A 24,089-nucleotide genomic window follows, 5' to 3' on the forward strand; every position below is an offset into this window, starting at 1 on the left:
TAAATAAAACATCTCAAGTCTGAGGAATCTACATTGACCTGTTCTTAGGAATGGGAAAGCCACATGAACTTAAAGTGACATGGTGTCTGAAGGGTGGCTAGCCCTAATATGGAGATCTACTTTCTTCAGAGTTGGTCTGTATCCTTATGTGATTGGAAATAGATCAAGTCCCAAGCTCTGCTCCCACGGTATGTGCTGTGATCTCATCTGATGGAAGAAGGGCTTCTTGCCCTTCAGTTGAGAGTCTCAGACAGCTGGAGCCTGGGTAGTTCAGGTCAAGTCTGCCTCAGTATCACCTGAGAATGTCTTCTGGAGGCTTGGCTTGGCTGAGCCAGAGGTGCCTGCATAGGAGATGCCAGCCATGAGACACCCCTTCTTGGAAGGCAGCTGTGCTCACCAGTATACCACTCACGCACACGTGAAACCGCTTCTTAGGAGAGGCAGCGTGGGGTAGCGGTTAAGGTTAAGTGAGGCTTATAATAATTATATCTATCATACAGTACTATTGTATCAATTAAATGAGCTTATAGGCATATCCACATCACTCAAAACATTGCCCAGCAGATAGTAAGTGATCAGTGAAAGCAACCTCTTATTATTATTTGATGTCTCTGGGTAAAGCTTAGTAATTATCTAAAGATCTTGAATCTTTTTTGTTAGATTTACCCCTGGGTACCTTATAGTTTTTTGGTTTATGCCGTAAATAGTATTTTTAAAATTTTTTATAATTATTTCAGGTTTCTGGTATATTTAGCAGACTTGTTGAACTCTTATAGGTCTAATAGTTTTAATGGAAAGCATCTACAGAGAAAATCCAAGAGAATCACGTTGGTAAATAATAACTGTTTTGTTTCTCCTTTTCTAATTCTCTTGTGTGTCACTCCTCTTCCTTACCTTAGGATTGCTGGCAATTTCCTCTGGAAAAAGTTTATTTGACTCTATAACCATAGGCATCCTTGTTTTCCTCCTATTAAAGGAAGTGCTTCTTGCATTGGAAGCATTGTGTATGTTTTCGATGGCTAGCCTTTATTTCCTTCTATTCTTAATTTGTTAAATTAAATATCACAAATGGTTATTTTATCAAAATTTCCCTTACATTTATTCACATCGTCCTTCTCCTTTAATTCATTACTGAGGTGAATTGTATCAATAGATTTTGTAGTGTTAAACTATCGTTATATTCTTTAAATAAACCCTACTTGGTTGTGATGTGTTCTATTTTTATACATTGCTAGATTTAATATGTTAATATTCTACTTGGGATTTCTGCATATGTTATAAAATTTCACTCATAATTTTTATACTATCTTTTTCTTGTTATTAAGATTAATGTAACCTTTTATAAGGCAGTTAGGAGTGTATGTTCATTTTTTTCTCAAAGAGTTTGTATAAAGGTGTAGTAGAGTTCTGGCTGCAAACAGATGGCACACTCAAATTTAATTGAACAGACAGTTTACAAAGGTGTGGCCAGGATTAAAGGAACTAACAGTGGATGGTGAAGCATCTGGAGACTGGCCACAGTGGGAAGTTCTTATAACACCTAGATCTGAAGTGCATGGGGAGGGAGCCATTACCAAACATGATGAGAACTGTAACCCTGGGAGAGGTGTCCCGCAGAACTGTGGACTTACATAGGAGAAAGGAACCACTGCCATACCATGGCAAAGCGCAGAGAGCACCAGGTAATAAGTACCCCCAGTCTCTCTATCATCTTGTCCTCAGGTTTCTTGATTCCCATTGGCCAAATGCAACAGAAGTTTGGGAGGCAAGGAAACCGTGTCCAGACTTGTTATTCTTCTGGAGAGAAGGCTAACAGAGAGGAAAGTGGATCTGGAAGAAACAGATAAAGGCAAAGGAAATACCTGTATTTTGAATGCTTGGTGGACCTTACATGTAGAATTCTCCTGTAAAACTATCTGGACCTAGCACTTTTTTTGTTGAGTAGGCTTTTATCTAATGATTCAAGTTCTTCAGTGTTACTGGCCTGTTCAGGTTTTCTATTCTTGTGTCATATTTCAAGACAGCCTCTGTGTCTATCTCTATATTATGTCCCCCTTTTCATTCCTAATATTATTTGTATGTTTTCTTTTTATTCTTGATAAGTCTTGCCAGACCTATTTTTTATTATTTTATTTTCAAAGGAGCATTTTTTGGTTTTGTCCATTGCCTCCCCTCTGCCTGCCACATTTCATTGCTTTATACTCTTAACTGTATTTTATCTTTCCTTCTACTTTCATTGGGCTTACTGTTTATGCTTTTCTAACTTCTTAAGTGTACCCTATGCTCATTTACTTTTTAATCTCCTTTTCTAATATAGTCATTTAAGGCTCTAGATTTTTCCTTTGAGCACTTCTTTAACTGGGTCCCATGATATTTTAAAATATTTATTTTTTGGCTGCATTGGGAATTAGTCGCGGCATACAGGATCTTTCATTGCGGTGTGCAGGCTCTTTGTTGTGGCACATGGGCTCCTCTTTAGTTGTGGCACGTGGGCTTAGTTGCCCCGCGGCATATTGGATCTTAGTTCCCTGGCCAGGGATCGAACTGGTGTCCCTTGCATTGCAGGACGGATTCTTAACCACTGACTGGACCACTAGGGAAGTCCCTGGGTCCCATGATTTTTGATCTGTAGTGTTTCCTTTATCATTCATTTCTAGGTATTTTCTACTTTTTAGTATTTCTTTGATTCGTGAGTTATGTATATTTTAAAATTTCCAAAAAATTTTAAGTTGGCCTCTAACATGATTGCATTATAGTCACAGAGCAGTCTCTATAATCCTGATTGGTTTTTATTGATGCTTGATTTGTGGCACACTGCATAGTCAGTTTCCATAAATATTTCATTCATGCTTGAGAAGATTGTGTTCTGATTGTTGGGTGAAATTTGATTCTGATATCCTTAGATCAAGCTTATCAGTTGTGTTGTTCAAATCTTCCTTATCTTACTAAATTTTGGTGTTCTTGATTTACCAGTTCCTGAGAGAACTATGTTAAACTCTCTCTGACCATGGCTTCGCCAACTTCACTTTATAATTTTGTCAAATTTTGCTGTGTGTAATTTGAACTTTTCTCAAGTATATGGTTGTTTAGAATTGTTTATGTCCTTCTGGAGAATTGCTTTTGTAGAGAACATCTTTATCTCTAGTAATACTTTTTTCTTTGGTCTATTTTCTTTCGTATTAATGCCAGCTTTCTTTTTGTAACTATTTGCTGGTATCTTTTCCTGTCCTTTTATTTTCAGTCCCTGTTTCCCAATGTCTTAGATGTGTCTCCTGTAAATGACAGATAGTTGGGTTTTTTTTCAACCTAATCTGAGACTTTTTTTTTTTTTGGTGCGGTACGCGGGCCTCTCACTGTTGTGGCCTCTCCCGTTGTGGAGCACAGGCTCCGACGCGCAGGCTGAGCGGCCATGGCTCACGAGCCTATCCGCTCCGCGGCATGTGGGATCTTCCCGGACCGGGACACGAACCCATGTCCCCTGAATCGGCAGGTGGACTCTCAACCACTGCGCCACCAGGGAAGCCCCCCTCAACCTAATCTGAGACTTTTAATTTGCAAGTGTAATCCATTTTAAAAAAAAAATATTTATTTATTTAGGCTGTGCTGGGTCTTAGTTGTGGCATGTGGGATCTTTAGTCGTGGCACGCGGGCTCTTAGTTGTGATATGCAAACTCTTAGCCGCGGCATGTGGGATCTAGTCCCCAACCAGGGATCGAACCCGGGCCCCCTGCATTGGGAGAGTGGAGTCTTACCCACTGGACCACCAGAGAAGTCCCAAATCCATTTAAAAAGTATTCTGAATACCACTATATGTTAACTTAATATCTAATTAGTATAAAATATATTATTTAATATCTTATTAAATATATTGTTATTTAATATGTTGTTTTGTGTTATGTACCATATGTTTTGTTTGCATTTTTCTCCTTTCCTGCCTTCTGTTAGATAACTTGGGTTTTCTTTATCACCATCTGGAAGCTTTCAATTCTTTTAGAGGCTACTCTTAAATTTTTGGCTTGCATACTTGAAAAAAAAATCTCATGTTAAATCAGTATCTCTACTCTCTTCCCAAATAAAAAAGAACCCACAGTTTGTCTTACACACTGTTGAGGTTCAGTATTCTTTTTTTTTTTTTTTTTTTTTGTCTGCTTTGGGTCTTCATTGCTGTGTGCGGGCTTTCTCTAGTTGTGGTGAGCGGGGGCTACTCTTCCTTGCAGTGCGTGGGCTTCTCATTGCAGTGGCTTCTCTTGTTGTGGGCTCTAGGTGCATGGACTTCAGTAGTTGCAGCATGCGGGCTCAGTAGTTGCAGCATGTGGGCCCTAGAGCGTGCAGACTTCAATAGTTGTAGCGCATGGGCTCATTAATTGCGGTGCGCAGGCTCTAGGGCATGCAGGCTCAGTAGTTGTGGCTCATGGGCTCAGTAGTTGTGGCTCACGGGCTCTGGAGCACAAGCTCAGTAGTTGTGGCACATGTGCTTAGTTGCTCCGTGGCATGTGGGATCTTCCTGGACCAGGGTTCAAACCCGTGTCCCCTGCAGTGGCAGGTGGATTCTTAACCACTGCACCACCAGGGAAGTCCAAAATTCAGTATTCTAATTCCACTTCATTTTTGTACTCTAGAATTAGTTGTTGCTGTTCTTATTTGATAAAGTCTGCTTGTTTGGAGTCACCCACCTGCTTAGCAAATTCTTTGCCTACTGTTCCTTCTTTCATCATACTTCATCCTTCTGAGTTAAATTTCCTTCTTCCAGAGGTAGGTGTTAAGTTTTTTTTCAGTGAGAATTTATTAAGCATAAACACTTTTTTTTGCTTGCAAATTAAAAAAGTGTTTTTATTTGCTGTAACTATTGAATGGTAATTTAGCTGGGTATAAAAATCTGGGTTGGCAGTTATTTTTTTCTCAGCAGTTGGACAAAGTTATTCTATTTCATTATCTTTTGGCATCTGATATTGTAATTAAGAAGTCTGATTCTCAGATCTTACAGTTAATTTGTTTTTTTCTGTTAGCTGCTTTATAATCTTTTCTTCTTCTTTTTTTAAAAAATTATTTATTTATTATTTGGCTGCGCCAGGTCTTAGTTGCGGCATGTGGGATCTTCATTGCTGAGTGTGGGATCTTTGTTGCGGCATGTGGGATCTTTAGTTGTGGCATGTGGGATCTTTAGTTGAGGCATGCAGAATCTTTAGTTGCGACATGCAGGCTCTTTGTTGTGGCATGAAGGATCTAGTTCCCTGACCAGGGATCTAACGCGGCCACCTGCATTGGGAGTGTGGAGTCTTAACTGCTGGACCACCAGGGAAGTCCCTATAATCTTTGCTTTGTTCATGGTATTCTGCAAATTTACTGTTGTGTTGTGTGTTCAGGGTTTGATTTATTTTTATTTTTCTTGCTTGCTATTTGTCCCTGAATCTGAGAGTTCATGTCTTTCAAAGAATCTGAGAAATTCTCAACCATGTATCCCTGCAAATTTTGCCTTTGTTTTATTCTCTCACATCTTTCCTTTTGGGAATCTTGGAGGTCATGTATTGGACCTTTTTCTTCTATCCTTCACGTTTCTTAAACAGTTCCATATTTTCTAACTCTTTATTTCTGTATGCTGCACTCTTGGTAATTTCCTATCTGTACCTTTCAGTACAGTAATTCTTTCTTCACCTGTTTTTTAACCTGTTCATTGAGTTTTATGTTTCATTGAACTACATTTTAAATTCCTGGTGGGTTGTTTACTTTTTACCTTCAATTGTGTAAAAAAAATTTTAAATGAGTAAGTCACCTTACCTTCATGGTTTGTTTTTCTCTTTGGGAAAGTAAGTGTGGTTGGCTAGCTGCTTTCTGTTCTCTTTCTGCTCAGAAATCCCGTAAAGCCCTATCACTGGCATTACACTGTGGAGCAAAGAAGCACTATGAACAGGGAAGCAGGAAGCTGTAAGCCCATCATCATTTTGTTCTCTACTCCCAGAGGAAGAGCAGCTCCTGAGTCATATAGGGAAATCTTTGAGCACTGTACCTCTTGGGGGCTCACAGCTGTGGCAAGGATCTGTTTCTATGGCAACAGAAGACTTAACTCTTCCTCTGTACTCAGGATATGCAGAGGGAAGTTCCAGGATAAACTTTTAGAGCTTTCCATTTTCCAGGGAACCTGGATTTATTCTCTTTCTTCTGTCCTGTATAGTAGCACTATGCAGTATAGTAGCCACTGGCCACCTATGGCTATTTAAATTACAATTAATTAAAATGTAAAACTTCCTTTGAGTCACACTAGCCATATTTCAAGTGCTCAGTAGCCACAAATTGCTAGTGACTACTGTAATTGGACAGCACAGATATAGAACATTTCCATCATTGCAGAAAGTTCTATCGGACTGTGCTGTTCTGAAGTCTTCCATAGTATTCTCACAGTAGACAGAGAATTGGTAAGTGTGTAGTTTCAGAAAATAGATCAAGTGAACCTATTGATAACCAGAAACTAGAAGGCTTTCTTTAGAGTTATCACCATTCTGTACTGTCTATATGTGGGAAGAATTCAGAGAGGGTATTGCATTCTGAGAATGATTTGCGGGATGAAATGGTAAACCCAAGCCTACTTGTCTTACCTGTAGTTTGATACCACGGGAAGAGGGTAAGTAGAGAGGTGAATGAACCTGATGTTGAATAAACTTTGGGGAACATGGAGAAAAATTACTGCATGGGTCTATTGATTTTATGCAATTGTGATTAAACTGAGAATAGGGACGATGGGTTCATTAGTGACTGGAGATAACCAGCCCAAGGTCTTATTACTTGAAATTTGACTCAGGTTGGAAATTCCCTGTAGTGAAATCATCTTTCTCCACCCCCTTAAATTGCCATCTCATTCTCCTGAGTTGCAGTAGAACAGTTAAAGATTCTCAAGAGAAGAAAAGAGGTACCTTTTTCCTCCAACCCCCCCTCCCCCAACATATACACACCCACACCTTCTTCAAATTTAGCAACATTTCACAGCGACTGAACTCAAGATAGACCAAAAATAAGAACAATGTGGGTCATACCAGCCTGGCCCCAACAGGTTGTGAAGAGAAGGAAGAGCCAGTGACCCCAACCTTGTTCTTTGCCTATGACAAAGAACTGCTAAAAAAACGTACTTCACTCTTTATTATGGAGCTCTACATGGACTCAGAATCCTTCTCAACACAGTACTTGGGTCCCCAAGTCAGACTAACTAGCTGAAGTTGGCATGCGAGACTAAACCTATTTACTGTTCTTTGTTAGGGATTTGAGGTTTGGAGTTTGCTATTCTGAGAAGGGACATTGTTCTCGTTGATTGCAGAGTACCATTATGAACCAAATATGGTAGTTGAGGAAGTTTTTTTTTTTTTTCTAATTCTATCTGGAGTATTCATGGCTCATGGTATAGAGTAGGTACCCAAATAAAAGTTGTTCATTGAAGATACACATGGAAAAGGAAGTTAATTCTAGAGGTGAAGATAAAGGTAATTTTTATGAGAAAGTATCCATTACTTATTAGTTCATCCTGGTGGAATTTGTAGGGTAGCTTGGAGTTGACTTTCTGGAAGAAAATTAATCCAAAAGAAAAAGATGGCTTGTAAGACAACTGGGAAGGATTTAGAAAGAATTCAGAGGCAGCATTTGTAGAAGAAAAAAGAAGAAACTGTAAAAGAGAAAAATGTCCTATAGCAGGTGAAAAGTTGGAAAGGACGAACTAATAGATGCTCTGCAGAAATAGAGAAGTTAACAGACCTTTGTGGTTTCCAGGTTAGCAGTTTTTTGTTTTTCAAGCAAATCTGGAAGCATGGATTCTTCCTGGGTTTTTTTTCCTGATCACAGAAATAATCAGAATATTCATTGTAAAGATTTCAAACATTGATGTATTGATAGAAAGCGAAAGTTCCCCATAATTCCTTTGGTATGTATTTCTCCAGATTTTTGCCCCCGTGGACTAGTAGATATGTTTAAAACAGTAGAAATCACATTCTGCTTATCTTGTTTCGCAACCTCTGTCTTTTTTTTTGTTTGTTTTTTGTTTTGTTTTGCGGTATGCGGGCCTCTCACTGTTGTGGCCTCTCCCGTTGCGGAGCACAGGCTCCAGACGTGCAGGCTCAGCGGCCATGGCTCACGGGCCAAGCCGCTCCGCGGCATGTGGGATCTTCCCGGACTGGGGCACGAACCCGTGTCCCCTGCATCGGCAGGCGGACTCTCAACCACTGCGCCACCAGGGAAGCCCAACCTCTGTCTTTTATTTAATGTTTTCTTCATTGTTCCATGTCATTCCATGTGCATGTGTAGATTTTATTTTGTTTTTGTTTCTGTTGTTATCTCCAGAAATTTGTACCTGCGAGGAGGGACCTATTCAGAGCAAATCCCCCCCGCCCACCTCCCAGCCATTGTGCCTGTTTGGGTGAACTCATGATGTAATAGGTTGATGCCCAAGAAGTTTGCCCCCAAAATGCTTTCACCCTTTTACCTCTTTGGTAGAGAGACCATATCTTTCATTTGGTCACACTTCTCTGTAAGTTGTTATAAGAATGCCGCAGGGAAAGATCACATATCCCCTCCTGTTAATTTAGTTTGTTCTCAGTAGAGCAATTAAATTATAGAATAGAAAGAGCCCAGAGCTCAGCCCCAAATGCAGAGAATATTTGGTAAATATATAACACCAGGCAATAGGATTCATAGGGCCCCTGTTCTTCTCTCCTTCAGCCTCAATCCTGAGACGATCTGAGTATGTCCAACTCGTTCCAGAGTTCACTGCTTCTTCCCATTTTTACTTCTGATGGGATGATTGCTTCTGCCAATAGCTAGACTTAGAGCATAAGAAAATTTTACCTTGGATCCACAATCTGAGCCGCCCTAAAAGAAAACAACAGGTGGGAGGCAGGGGTGGAGACATTTCAAGCCAGGCCTGTACAAGGCAGCTAATCTTAGGGCTCTGCACTCAATGGGTGCTTTTGCTTCCTCGGGGTGCTTCAAACAGGCAGCATGCTGGTGGGACCTGTAACAATCCACGGGGACCCGGACAATGTCTGGGATTACATCCCACAGAGGAGTCTCTGTCAGGTGACCGGCAGGCGAATGTCTGACTCTCCTCCCTCCTCCAGTGACCTATGGAGTAAGAAAATGACCAGTAACCAAGCAGGCATCTCATTTGAACTGTAAAAGAAGTCTGGTGTGTTTCTAAATGGACATGTGAAATGTTCCTAAATAAGAAAAAGCACCCTTTCCTAAGGTGGTTTTTTCGTGTGTGTGTGTGTTTTGTTTTGTTTTGTTTTAAGATGTTGCTATTCCATGTGACTATCAAGGCCACCCATGTGGGTAGGAAGTAAAGGAGCTGGCACAGAACCTAGAAATTGAGTTTTGGATGAAGTTGAACCCATTATCCAACAGCAAAGTTAATGTTTGTAGAGTTCCTGTGAGCTCACAGCCCTTTTGTATGGCACGTGTTATTTCTCCCATGTCCCCAGAAAGTGGAGAAACTTGGAGCAGAGTGGGAAAAGTACTTGGAAGAATTCTGTAATGACTTGAACCTGAGCTGGGCTTAATACTTGAGTCTTTGAACTCTTCCCTACTGAGACTGTTGCTTTTATAACAGTCTGTTTTTGTTGGTTATTGCAGCTTTTAAAAATAAGAAACATGCACAATCTTAAACAGTAGTATGTTATAGCAGTATTAGCAATAGCAGACATTTATTTATTGCTTACTAAGTGCCGGGCAGAGTTGTAAAAACTTCTCATATATTAACTCTTTCAATCCTCAACCTGTGGAAGTGGTTATGGTTATCATCCCCATTTAACAGATGAGAAAACTGAGCCCCAGCAGTTAGGGAACAAGCCTAATTAGGTAGAAAGTGATATGACTCTAATAAATGGTATCTCATATTGTTATTAGATTGCAATCAGTTTGGCCATCAGAAATTAAATTATGGGAGGCTTTTTCCACCCTGTGTGCTTCCTACCAAGTACTACCAATGCCTATAGCATTCTTTGTGTTTTCATAAAATGATGGAGACATAAAACACATTTCTTTACCATGTCAACTGTGAGAATTGCCACCCGTGACTGCATTTTTCTGCTTTTTGTCATAACATCAGTCCTCTCAACAGGTCCTATAGTCCATTGATCCTATTTCCTTCTCCATCCCTCACCCCCTCATGCCCTTACTCTTCTCCTTAAATAATGTTAAGTTCCAAGTCAGTCATTATAATCACTGCCTCTTCTAGTACACTATCAGTCCCCTTGCCCTCTTTTGCTTTGTCACACTTGCTTGGCCAAACCACAACTCTGGTCGAATCCAAATCTCTGCGTGCTCTGTGGGTGTTCTCCTTGGCTGGAGGGAACTCTGAACATGTTCTCTGGCCTTGCTGGTTGTTTTTTTTTTTTTTGGCTGTGCCGCACAGTTTGTGGGATCCTAGTCCGCAACTCATGATCGAACCTGGGCCCTCAGCAGTGAGAGCGGGGAGTGCCAACCACTGGACCGCTAGGGAATTCCCTGGCCTCACTGTTGATTCACGATCACTAACCTCAAGGAGACCCTTAGTGCTGCCTGGGAATCCTGCTGTATTTCTACAGTTTATTCATTCTCCTGCCCTCCTAGAGGATTGTTCCAGACCTTCTCCTCTCTTCTCAAAAGTCCCTTCTCAGCCTTTGCTGATGACCTTACTTCCTGTTTAATCGAGAAAACATTATTGGCGCTCACCGCCGTATCTATGCACCTAATTGCATCTGTGCTATTTCCCCTTTCCTGTATTTAGTAGGTCTTTGCCGTCCATGCTCCCAGCAAAGCCCAAGGCCTCCACTTGCGCACTAGGTTTTGTTCCTCTTTGCTGAGTCAAGAGTGTTGCTCCAGCCTTCCTCCCCTCTCTCTTAAAAGTTACTTCTCTAGTGGCACATTCCTATCAGCATAAAACTGTTGGTGTTTCTTTCATCTTGAAAACAGCAACCATAGATTCTCTTGATTATACTTTTCCTCCAGATACTAACCCGTTTCTCTACTTCCTTCTTGAGCAGACTCCTTAAGAATTCTCTTTTCTTGATTCTCTGATTTTTCTCCTTCCAATCTCCTTGATCCCACTGTAATCATGTATTTGCCCTCACTTTTCTATCAGAACTGCTCTTCTCGAGGTCACCGAGAACCTTCATGTTGCTAAATCAGTAGTCCCTTCTCAGTTCTCAGTTTGGGGAAGCCAGAATCATTTGACAAGTTGGTCTCCTTGAAACACTTTGTTCACTTGCTTCCAGGATACCACGCTTACCTGGTTTTCTTCCTGCCTCTCTCACTGATGTTATCTCCTTTGCTGATTCCTCCTTATCATTCTACCTCTAATGCTGAAGGACATAGAGGCTTAGTCCTTGGACCACTTCTCATTCTTTTGTATAGCGCAACCCTGGAGAAGTTTTTGAGGCTAATGTTATAAGTACTGTACATATGCTGATAACTCCAAAATTCATCTCTCCAGCTCCGATTTCTCCCTTGACTTTTTTTTTATTTAACTGCTATATTGAGATGTAATTCACATGCCATACGAATCACCCATTTAAAATGTACAATTCAGTGGTTTTTAGTGTATTAAGAGAGTTGTGCAGTTATCACCACAGTAAATTTTAGAACATTTTCATTACCCCAGAAAGAAACCCCATAACCATTAGCAGTAACTCTGTTTCTCTCAATCTTACGCCAGGCCTAGACAACTACTAATCTACTTTCTACCTGTATATATTTGCCTATCCTGGACATTTTATAAAAATGGAACCATGTAATATGTGGTTTTCTTGTTTTTTGGTTTTTTTTTTGCGATACGCGGGCCTCTCACTGTTGTGGCCTCTCCCGTTGCGGAGCACAGGCTCTGGACGCGCAGGCTCAGCGGCCATGGCTCACGGGTCCAGCCGCTCCGTGGCATGTGGGATCTTCCCGGACCGGGGCACGAACCCGTGTCCCTTGCATCGGCAAGTGGACTCTCAACCACTGCGCCACCAGGGAAGCCCAATATGTGGTTTTTTTGTGTCTGATTTCTTTCACTTAGCATAATGTTTTCAAGGTTCATTCATATTGTAGCATATATCAGTACTTCATTCCTTTTTGTGGCTGAATGATATTCCATTGTATATTCCAATGGATTTTGTCTATCCATTCATCTGTCGATTTACATTTGCATTGTTTCCACTTTGGGGGCATTAAAAACAATGTTGCTAAGGACATTCAAGTACAAGTTTTTGTGTGGACATATGTTTTCATTTCACCTGTGCATATACCTTGGATTGAAATTGCTGGGTCATATGGTTACTATGTTTGGTCTTTTCTGAGAAACTCCAGATTATTTGCCAAAGAAACTCCACCATATTATATTCCTACCCACAGTGCATGAGGATTCTGATTTCTCTGCATCCTTTCCAGTACTTGTTATTATCTGTTTCTTTGATAATAGCCATCCTTGTGGTTGTGAAGTGGTATCTCATTGTGGTTTTGATTTGCATTTCCCTAAGGATGTCAGGCATGCTTTCTCATTTGTTGCCCCTTTGTATATCTTCTTTGGAGAAATGTCTATTCAAGTCCTTGGACAATTTTTTATTTCGATTGTTTGTTTTTTTGTTGTTGAATTGTAAGCTTTCTGTATATATTTTGGATCCTAGTCCCTTATCAGATACATGATTTGCCAAAAGTTACCCATTCTGTTGGCTTTTCATTTTCTTGATAGTGTCCTTTGAGGCACAAAAGTTTTAAATTTTGGTGAAGCTTAATTTGTTTTTTTCATTTGGTTCTTGTACTTTTAAGAAATTGTTGTCTAATTTAAGGTCAGAGAGATTCACCTGGGTTTACTTCCAAGAGTTTTATAGTTTTAGGTGTTTGATCCCTTTTGAGTTAATTTTTGTCTGTAGTGTGCGGTAGGGGTCCATCTTCATTTTTTTGCATGGGGATATCCAGTTGTTCCAGCATCATTTATTGGAAACACTGTTCTTTCTCAGTTGAATGGTCTTGGCACCCTTGTCAATCAACCATAGATATTTGGGTTTACTTCTATACTCTCAATTCTATTCCTTTGGTCTATGTGTTTATCCTTATGCCAATACTGTTATGATTACTATAGCTTTGTCGTTAATTTTGAAGTCAGGAAGTATGAGTCCTTCAACTTTGTTCTTCTTTTTCAAGATTGTTTTGGCTTTTTGAGGTTGCTTTCAATTTCCTTTGAATTTTAGGATCAGTTTATCCATTTCTGTGAAAAAGGCACTTGGGATTTTGATAGGGATTGCATTGAATCTCTAGATCAATTTGGGGAGTATTGACATCTTAACAACATTAAAGTCTTCTAGTGTGTGAACATGGGATGTCTTTCCAGTTTTTTAGACCTTCCTTGATTTCTTTCAGCAGTTTTGTAGTTTTTGATGTACAAGCCTTGTCTTTGCTTTCATAGTTCATTTTTCCCCCTAGTTGTTTCAGCACCAAATGTTGAAAATACTATGCTTTCCCCTATTGAATTATCATGGAACCTTTGTAAAAACTCTTTTTACAGGTAAAGAAGATGTGGTATATATACAATGGAATACTACTCAACCATAAAACAAGATGAAATCTTGCCATTTGCTACAATATAGATGGACCTTGAGAGTATTATGCTAAGTGAAATAAGTCAGAGAAAGACAAATACTGTATGATTTCACTCATATGTAGAATATGAAGAATAAACAAACAAAATGAACAAACCAGGGGCTTCCCTGGTGGTGCAGTGGTTGAGAGTCCACCTGCTGATGCAGGGGACACGGGATCGTGCCCCGGTACGGGAAGATCCCACGTGCCACGGAGCGGCTGGGCCCGTGAGCTTGCGCGTCCGGAGCCTGTGCTTCGCAGCGGGAGAGACCACAACAGTGAGAGGCCCGCGTACTGCAAAAAATAAATTAAAAAAAAAAAAAAAAAGAACAAACCAAAGGAAGACCAGCACGTAGATACAGAGAACAGATTAGTGGTTTCCAGAGAAGAAGAGGCAGAGGAGAGGGGAAGGGCAAAATTGGTTAAAGTGATCAACTATATGGTGACAGAGGGCAACTAAATTTTTGGTGGTGAGCATGCTATAGTGTATACAGATGTAGAAATATAAAGTTGTACACATGAAACTTATATATGTTATAAACAAGTGTTACCGAAATAAGAAAGAAAGGAATAAGGAAAAGAAGAGAAACTATTCACCATATATCTGTGGGCCTACTTCTGGACTCTATTCTGTTCTGCTCTATATGTCTGTCCTTATGCCAATTCCACACTCTTTTGATTATTGTGGTGTTACAGTAAGTCTTGAAATCAAATATTGATATTGTAAATCCTCTACCTTATTCTTTGAAATTATTGTTTAGAGTAGTCTCAATCCTTTGAATTTCCATATACATTTCAGAATCAGCTTATATGTTTCTAGGAAAAAAGCCTACAGGAATTTTGATTGGGATTGAGTGAAATTTATGAATGAATTTTAATATTGCAACCTCCAATCCATGAAAGTGATTTTCTCTACATTTATTTAAGTGATCTTTAATCTCTCTCAGCAATCTTTTACAGTTTTAGAATAAAGGTCTTGCACACATTTTTAAACATTTATCTCTAAGAATTTCACATTAAAATTATTTTTAAAAATTAATTGTGGTGAACATAACAAAATTTACCATCTTAACTACTTTTAATGGTTCAGTTCAGTAGTGATAAGTATATTCATATTGTTGTGTGACCAATTTCCAGAACTTTTTCATCTTGAAAAACAGAAACTCTGTGCCCATTAAACAACAACTCCCCATTTCTCCCTCCCCCAGCCCTTGGAAACCACCATTGTACTTCTGTTTCTATACGTTTGACTACTCTTGCTACCTCATGTAAGTGTTTGTCTTTGCTACATCATATGGTGTTTGTCTTTCCGTAACCTGGCTTATTTCACTTAGCTTGATATCCTCAGAGTTTGTCCATTTATAGCAAGTGCCAGAGTTTCTTTCCGTTTTAAGGCTGATTAATATTCTGTTGCACACATATCACATTTTGTTTAACCATTCATTCATCGATGGACACTTGCGTTGCTCCCATATTTTGACTATTGTGAATAATGCTGCTGTGAACACGGATATACAAATATCTCTTTGAGACCTTGTTTTCAGTTCTTTTGTATGTATACAAGGAAGTGGTATTGCTGGACCATATGGTAATTTTATTTTTAATTTTTTGAGAAACTGCCATACTGTTTTCCACAGTGGCTGCACCAGTTTACATTCCCTCCGACAATGTACGAGGCTTCTCTTTAATCCACATCCTTACTAGCATTTGTTATGTCTTGTCTTTTGGATAATAGACATCCTAACAGGTGTAGGGTGATAGGTCATTGTGGTTTTAATTTGTATTTCCCTAATCATTAGTGATGTTAAGCATCTTTTCATGTGCTTGTTGACTATCCATATATCTTCTCTGGAGAAATTCTGTTCAAGTCTTCTGTCTATTTTTAAATTGGGCTATTTGTTTTTTGTTGAGTTGTAGAAGTTCTTTATATATTCTGGATATTAACCCCTTATTAGATATATGATTTGCAAATATTTTCTCCCATTCCGTAGGTTGCTATTTCACTCTGTTGTGTCCTTTGATGCCCAGAGGTTTTAAATCTTGATGTGTCTAACTTATCTGTTTTTATTTTTGTTGCCTGTGCTTTTGGTGTCATATCTGTTGAGGGTACTTTTAAAAACTTCATTTTCCGGGACTTTCCTGGTGGTGCAGTGGTTAAGAATCCGCCGGCCAGTGCAGGGGACACGGGTTTGAGCCCTGGTCCAGGAAGATCCCACATGCTGCGGAGCAAGTAAGCCTGTGCGCCATAACTGCTGAGCCTGCGCTCTAGAGCCTGTGAGCCACAACTACTGAGCCCACGTGCCACAACTACTGAAGCCCACGTGCCTGGAGCCCGTGCTGCACAGCAAGAGAAGCCACCGCAAGAGAAGCCCGCGCACTGCAACGAAGAGCAGCCCTCTCCCGTTGCAACGAGAGAAAGCCCACGCGCAACAACGAAGACCCAACACAGCCATAAATAAATAAATAAGGAAAATATTTTTTTAAAAAACTTCATTTTCCTATAGTTTATTGCCATATAAATATGATTGATTTTTGTGTGTTGATTTTGTATCTTATGGCCTTGCTAAGTTAACTTGCTGGTTCTAGTAGCTTTTGTGTAGTCCATAGAACTTTCTACACACATAACTACATAATCTGCGAATCAAGACAGCTTTACTACTTCTTTTTAAATCTGTATGCTTTATTACTTCATTGCAGTGGCTAGGATCTACAGTACAATGTTGAATAGAAGTAGTGAGACAGGCATCTTTGGCTCGTTCCCAGCCTTAGGAGGAAGCATTCAGTCTCCCATTATTAAGTATGATGCTAGCTGTTTCATAAAGTTTCCTTCTATTTCTTGTTTGCTGAGAGTTGTTATTTTCAGTGGCTGTTGAGTTTTGTCAAATGCTTGTTCTGCATCTGTTGTGATGATCATAAGATTTTTCTCCTTTATTCTGTTAATATGGTGGATAACATTGTTTTCTAAGAGTAAAAGAATCCAATTGGTCATGATATATTATTCTTTTTATATGTTATTCATTTCAATTTGTTAAAATTTTGCTAAGGATTTTTACTTTTATGCTTATAAGGAGTATTTGTAATTTTCTTTTCAAGTAATGTTTTTGTCTTGTTTTGGTACCAGTAATATTGGCCTCATACAGTGATTTGGGAAGTGTTTCTTTTCTATTTCCTGGACGATGTTGTGTAGTATTTTTTTTTCTTAAATGTTTGATAGAATTCACCAGTAAAGTCTTCTGGGCCTGGAATTTTCCTTTTAGAAAAGTTTAACTAAAAATTTAATTTCTTTAACAGGTATAGGGCTATTCAGTTTATTTGTTTCTTATCAAATAAGCTTTAGTAGTTTTGTCTTTTTCATGTAATTTGTCCATTTCATCTAAGTTGTTGAATTTATCAGCAAGAAGTTGTTTGTCATATTTCTTTATACTTTTAGCGGCTGTAAGAATGTTTACCCGTCTTTCATTCCTGACTTTGGAAATTTGTGTCTTCTCTTTTTTCTGATTAGTCTGCCTAGAGATTTATCAATTTTATTAATTGTTTCAGTGAACCAGCTTTTGGTTTCATTGATTGAATCTATTGTTTTTCTCTCTTCTATTTTGTTGATTTCTGCTTTTTATTTCTTCCTTCTTTCAGTTTAATTTGCTCTTCTTTTCCTAGCTTCTAAAGCTTGAAGTTTAAATCACTGATTTTAGACCTTTCTTCTTTTCTAAAATAAGCATTTAAAGCCATGAATTTCCCTATAAACACTATTTTAGGCCCTTGGGCCGCGCCCGGCGGGGCATGGCATCCGAGCAAGGTGGTCGTCGGCTGGCGGCCAGTGCTGGGTACCGGGCGGGGGCCGGGGGATCGGCTGCATACTGGGGCCGAGGGCCGGGTCAGGCGGGGCCGCTTTCTGCCTCTCGCTGGCCGCGGCAGCGACAGCGGCAGGCGCCAGCGAGGCCCCTGGGGAGTGGCGGCGCAGCCTGACGGGTGGGACCATAGGCCGCGCTCAACCGGCGCGATGCTTTTCTCGCTCCGGGACCTGGTGCAGTGGCTGGGCCTCGCTACCTTCGAGATCTTCGTGCACCTGTTGGCCCTGCTGGTGTTCTGCGTGCTGCTGGCCCTGCGTGTGGACGGCCTGGCTCCCGGCCTCTCCTGGTGGAACGTGTTCGTGCCCTTCTTCGCCGCTGACGGGCTCAGCACCTACATCACCACTATCATCTCCGTGCGCCTCTTTCAGGATGGAGAGAAGCGGCTGGCCATGCTCCGCCTTTTCTGGTTCCTCACGGTTCTTAGCCTGAAGTTCGTCTTCGAGATGTTGTTGTGCCAGAAGCTGGTGGAGCTGACTCGGGAGCTCTGGTTCGGCCTGATCACGTCTCCGGTCTTCATTCTCCTGCAGCTGCTCATGATCCGTGCCTGCCGGGTCAACTAGCCTCGCAGAAGATAAGCTAGAATGCGGGACCCCAGGCTGAGGTCCTGCTGCACCAGAGGAGAATTCTGGGTCTGAAAGCCAGCTTGTGCCCTGCTGGGTGCCCAGCTTTCTCTCTATCAGTCATCTCTGAAATTGTTCCCTCAGCAGGGCTAAAAAGAGCAGCCTTGATTCTTAAAATGTATCCCCTCTTATTTCATGCTTTGAATAGCTAATCTTGAATTGAGATCCTGAGAAGGATCCTGAGAAGGCCAGACAGTCCTGAACTCCTCTGACAGTTGGAAACTGCATATAAGTAAAATGTCCTGATGGGCTCTGAGTATTTTCATGGCTCCTGGGAAAGTACCCACTGTGCAAAGGCTGCAAAGCTGGACTCGGATCTCCCCTGGCCAGCAGTGCTGACGTGAGAGCTTACTGCCCCATCTGCCCAGACAAGACTTCCTTAGATGCTTGAGCTCTAAAAAGTGTAAGCCCGCTTGTGTCTCCTCCCCAGTTGCACTGGGGAGGATGGCTCTTTCTTCATTCCAGCCCAGGCAGACCGGAGCATGTTGAATAAGCATGATTGGGACCCTATCTGGATATCTGTCGCCTGAGAAAAGAACTTGCTTTCAACGCGCTGCTTGTCTTCCTATCCCAGCAGATTGCAGTGTCACGACTTTTCCACTGCCTCGTGGCCGGCATAGTGCACCTGAGAGCTTTAGGCCACCCTAAGGGACCAGAGAGTGGAACAGGTGCTCTGACGTGCATAGCCATTGAGACCTACACATGGGAAGTTTGCAGATGGTCTCAGGCCACGCCTGTTGGCCTAAGGGCTTTGGTTTGATGCCGGTCAGGTGCCAAATGAGAACATTTGCTGAGATAAAAATAAAATAAGAGCATGTTTTGCTGAAAACAAACAAAAAAACCCACTATTTTATTTAACTGTTTAAAAATATTGTGAATTCTATAAATTTTGACATATTGTGCTTTTATTTTCATTCATTTCAATATATTTTCTAATTTTTTGTGATTTTTTTCCCCCTATAACTTATAGGTTATTAGAAGTATCATATTTAATTGCCAGATATTTAGGGATTTTCCAGATAACTTTCTGGTATTGGTTTTTAGTTTAATTCTGTTGTGATCCGAGAACATACTTTGTATGACTTGAATCCTCTTAAATTTTTTTGAGATCTGTTTTGTGACTCAATATGTTTTAGTTTGCTGAACATTCAACATGCATTTGAAAAGAATGTGTTTTCTGCTGTTCTTGAGTAGATCTTCTATCAATGTCAGTTAGGTCAATTTGGTTGATGGTGTTTTTCAGGTCTTCTGGAACTATACTGATTTTCTGTCTACTTGTTTTATCAATGATAGAGGGCAGAGTGTTAAAATCTCCAGCAATAATTGTAGCCACTCCACCTTTCTTTTGATTAGTGTTCACATGGTTATCTTTTTCTATCCTTTTACTTTTAATCTATCTGTATCTTCTTGTTTAAAATGGGTTTCTTAGAGAAAACATACAATTTTGTGTTGCTTTTATCCAGACTATCTTTGCCTTTTAACTGGAATGTTTGCATTTAATGCAGTTATCAGTATGATTGGGTTTAAGTTGACCGTCTTGCTTGTTTTCTGTCTCTGTTCTTTGTTTCTTTTTATCCTCTTTGCTTGACTTCATTTGGACTAAGAGAATTTTTTATTCTATTTTATCTCCACTATGAGCTTGTTAGCTTTTTACCTCTTTGGCTTATTTTTGTTTTAGGGGTTGCTATAGGTTTTACATTATACATTTTTAATTTACCATAGTGTATCTTCAGTTAGTCTTATACTACTTCATGGATAGGCTAAGAACCTTGCAACAGTATTCTTCCATTTATTTGCCTTCAGCCGAAGATTTCTAAGTCCTTCACTGCTGCCTCAGGTTCAACTACTGTACCTGAGAGGAGGGTGAGTGAGTAGTCCCTAAATAATAAAATTGAGATTTCACAGTTCATAGAGCAGACATTATAAGATTTGAGCAAATCATATTAAGTTGAGACCTGAAAGCACATATAGTCTTATTTTTCTGGTTCTGTGGTTCAGGTGACTATAAGGGTGAGGAAATTTCAGTATAACAGAGACAGGTGAAGACTGAGCTATAAATAGTAGGAGGCTGCCAGTATCAATTTGATGCCAGTTAGAGTAGAAGATTCAACTTACTACCTTATATAAGAATCAGGGATCATATTGGGAATCTTTGGTCTCCTAAACCCTGGCAGAACTAAGCTCCTCTACCTGTTAGCATCCTTCTGAATATGAAGACTATTTGTCCTGTTTCAACCAAAGCCTTCCTCTCTCTCAAGCCATAAACTCAAGGACTTGTTACTTCCCAGCACTGAAGTGTTCACTAGCCAGCTCTCAGTTTTGAGTTGGGATCATTAAGACTTGCATAGCTGCTTTAGGCTCAGAGCTCATCTCTGCACTTCTCCTTTTAAGGATCTGTCTCTAGACAAGACTGGCCTGTTCTCTGGCAGCTAAGTTATCTGCTCTGTCATTTAAAAATTTTTGGACAACCTGTCTACAAATATGGAAGCAACTTCACTAATTTTCTTTCTCAGATGTTGAAATTATAAACACTTGAAAGGATAGTAATACCTGTATGGTACTTGGATCAGTAAGATTTATTCAGTGTACCTGGATACTTATGTTTAATTCCCCTGAGCACTATGAACTGAGCCATATGTGATTCAGTTTCTTTATCGTGTTTGCTTAGATGTTCAAGAAAATCCTTGGGCTATGCAATACTTTATAGGTTCAGTTGCATTGATTTGGGAGGGAAGAGAGAAGGTAAACATGAACTTGACATTTCTTGAGTGCTCATTCAGTGCCAAACTTCCCATCTTATAGACCGGAAACAACAAAGCCAGAATTTGAATCTGCCTGACTCAGCATCTGCTTGTGCAGCCTTTGTGATGGGTCGCATCTTAGATGTGATAGGGTTTAAATTCTCTTCCCTATTGTAAAATTGACAGGGGTGCTGGTATACAGAGGGAAGAGCAGACTGGATGATACTGTAGAAAGCTATGTCTTTAGGGTCTTTTGTTCCTTCTGTTTCAGTAAACTCTTGAGTGGAATCACATTGATAGGTTGGTGTGCAGTGGCAGTCCTGTGTCTGATTTGGCCTTTAGAAAAACATAAAACATTCATGTAACTTGATTTTTTAATATACTATTTGGGAAGCAACAAAATCTTTTGCCGACAGATGTGAAAAAGTCTGTGAAGCAGATTGGGACTGACTTATGAACACTTATCTTCTTTCCCCGGTAGCTAGATTTCAGACTCCTCCCACCCCTGAGGTGTATAGAGACCAAGTCCATACATGTTAACTACAGTCTGCACACCATTTACCTAGAAAAACGTTTGAGAGCAGACTTGAAACCTATTTTTATACTATATTGTTGGGTAACAAAACCTACCCCAAAACTTAATGGCTTTAGAACACAGCCATTTTATATTTGCTCATAATTCTGTGTCTCAGGAATTGAGGCAGGGCTCAGCTGGCTGGTTCGTCTCTGTGTGGTCACAGGTGGGGCATTTCATGAGATTGTAGTTGATGGTGATGGGGGGGTGGAACATCTAAGATGGCTTCACTCACAGGACAGGGACCTTGGTGGGCGTGGCTAGGAGGCAAGGATCTCTCCCTCTCCAAGTAGCTTTCTCACCACTTGTTTAGCTTGGGTTTCATTACTTGGGAGCTGGATTCCAAGAGCAAGCATTCCAAGCAGTGAAAGCAGAGCTGACGTTCTCTTAGGGTCCAGCCTCAGAAGTTACTTGCTGTCATTTCCTCCACATTCTGTGGGTCTAAACAGGAATCTGGGCTAGGAGAGGGGCCATTGCAGAGAAGCCTGTGGGATGGACAGTATTGTTGTGACTGTCTTTAGAAATATAATTTATCATTGAATCCTTCCTCTGGAGAGCTTGAGCCCCACCCCAGGCCATTTCAGTCAGAATCTGAAGAAACGGTGAGGTGAGGTGCTCTTAGGGAAGTCCCGTGTGTGCTCTTCTAAGCACTCAGCCTGGCTCTTTCTGGCTCCTGCAACATGGCATACGATGTGCGAGACCACTCCCTCTCCTTTGAACCATAGTGATCAGAGAAATTGAAAATAATTTAAGCGCTGTTTCATTTTTTTCTAGAACACAGTCCTACCTCTGTAAAAATTTCCCCCGTCTGTTCCCGCACACGCTGATGTTTAGTACTATTGTTTTTTATGATACTAAAAAGTATGGTGAATTCCCAGTACGAGCTTGGTCTTCTGTGTCTGTGTCTTCCGTGATAGCAGAGCATTGGACTCCAGTAGTTACTGAGTTGAACCATTAAAAATGGCACCACTGCTGCTGAGGGTTTTCTGTGGTAGCCAGAATTGTGAGCCTATGGATCAGACAATTGCACATCCCTGTTAAGAATTCAGAAAGACATGTGATCTTGCATCTGAACAGATTTAAAATTAGATTCAGCCTGAAAAGTGGCCTAAACATTTTTAAAGGAGAAATTTTTTTTAAAAATGTGGAGGCATATTTAGAATGCCTTGAATAAATACAATTTACTTCTCTGCACATTACTTTATTTAGAAAGGCCTAAGGCAGAACCCCTTCTGATTTTGAACCATTTAAAATAGAGGACATTTACTTTATCATTTTCAAAACAGGAACACACAAGTTTTACTCTTGAAACTACTGGAATTAATTGTATATGAGAGTGTTGTGGTTCATGAAGTGCTGAACCATGAGATTCAGCATGGGATTCTCCCTATACAGTTGGCCCTCTCTGTCCGCAGGTGCCCAATGCATGGATTCAACCATGGAAAAAATTCCAGAAAGTTCCAAAAAGCAAAACTGGAGTTTGCCACTCACTGGTAGCTATTGAATATTTACATAGTGTTTACATTGTATTAGGTATTGTAAGTAATCTAGAGATGATTTAAAGCGTATGGGAGGATGTATGTAGGTTTTATGCATCTTATGTAAGCGTCTTGAGCATCCATGGATTTTGGTTTCCGCTGCGGGGGCAGGGGGTGAGGGTGTCCTGGAACCAATCCCCTGTGGATGGATACCGGGGGTGACTCTCCCTGTAAGAGGTGTGGATTCCCAGGCCCTCCTCTCCTGAAGAGGCTGTGTAATAGATCTCTGGTGGGACTTTGGAATCTAATTTTACTGAGTATTCTGGGAACTTCTTAGAAATGCAAAGTCATGGGCCCCATCCCAGACCTTCTGAATCCATATCTGGGATAGGAGGATATCTGGGGTGTCTGGGTTTTAACAGGTTTTCCAGGTGATTCTTATACTTGCTAAAGTTGGAAAAGCACTGTTATAGAGAAATCCCTTTCTTAGTTCTCTGCCTGAAAACTCCATTTCTACTAGAAAGTATCCCAAAAGATTTTCACTTACAGAGTTGTACAACTATCACTAAAATCCAATTTTGTAACACTTCCATCCCCCCAGAAGTTACATTATATCTGTTTGTAGTCAGTCCCTGCTCAGTCCCACTGATCTGCTGTCCTGGATTTGTGTTTTCTGGGAATTTCTTATAAATTATACAATATGAAGTCTTTTGCATTTGGCTTCCTTCTTTTAGGTTCCTCCATGTTGAGCGTGTTGTTCTTTTTTAACGCTAAATAGTTTTCCATTGTATGAACTTACTGCATTTTGTCTGTCCATTCACCAGGTGGTAGACAATTAGACTGTTTTTAGTTTAAGGCAAATATGAATTATGCTGCTGTGAACATTCATGTGTAAGTTTTTATGTGGATATGTGTTTCCACATGGCAGGTCTTTGTTTAACCTTTTAAGAAACAGACTTTTCCAAAGTGGTTGTACATTTCAGCAGTGGATAGGGGTTCCAATTTTCTCACATCCTCAAGACACCTGGTATTGTCAGTCTTATGAATTTATAGCTATTCTAGTAGGTGGGTAGTGGTATCTTATTGTGGTTTTTTATTTGCATTTCCCCAATGGCTAATGATGTTGAGCCTCTTCTCGTGTTCCTAATAGCAATTCATATATCTTTTTTGGTGAAATGTCTACTCATACCTTTGCCCATTTGTTTTTTACCAGGTTGGCTGTTGTCTTACTGAGTTTTAAAAGTTCCCTGTGTATTCCG

General features: G+C 40.3%; 2 protein-coding genes across 3 annotated transcripts in view; both read left to right on the forward strand.

Annotated features, from left to right (window-relative positions):
• Positions 1 to 24,089, forward strand: part of ZNRF1 (zinc and ring finger 1) — a 99,587-nt gene that overhangs the window by 13,672 nt on the left and 61,826 nt on the right. The window lies entirely within an intron of this gene.
• On the forward strand, positions 17,567 to 17,977 carry LOC132416830 (transmembrane protein 203-like). The gene has a single exon (XM_060000442.1). The coding sequence runs from the start codon at positions 17,567 to 17,569 to the stop codon at positions 17,975 to 17,977; it is 411 nt and encodes a 136-aa protein (XP_059856425.1).

Source organism: Delphinus delphis, chromosome 20 (assembly GCF_949987515.2).
Source record: "Delphinus delphis chromosome 20, mDelDel1.2, whole genome shotgun sequence".
Classification (NCBI taxonomy): Eukaryota; Metazoa; Chordata; class Mammalia; order Artiodactyla; family Delphinidae; genus Delphinus; species Delphinus delphis.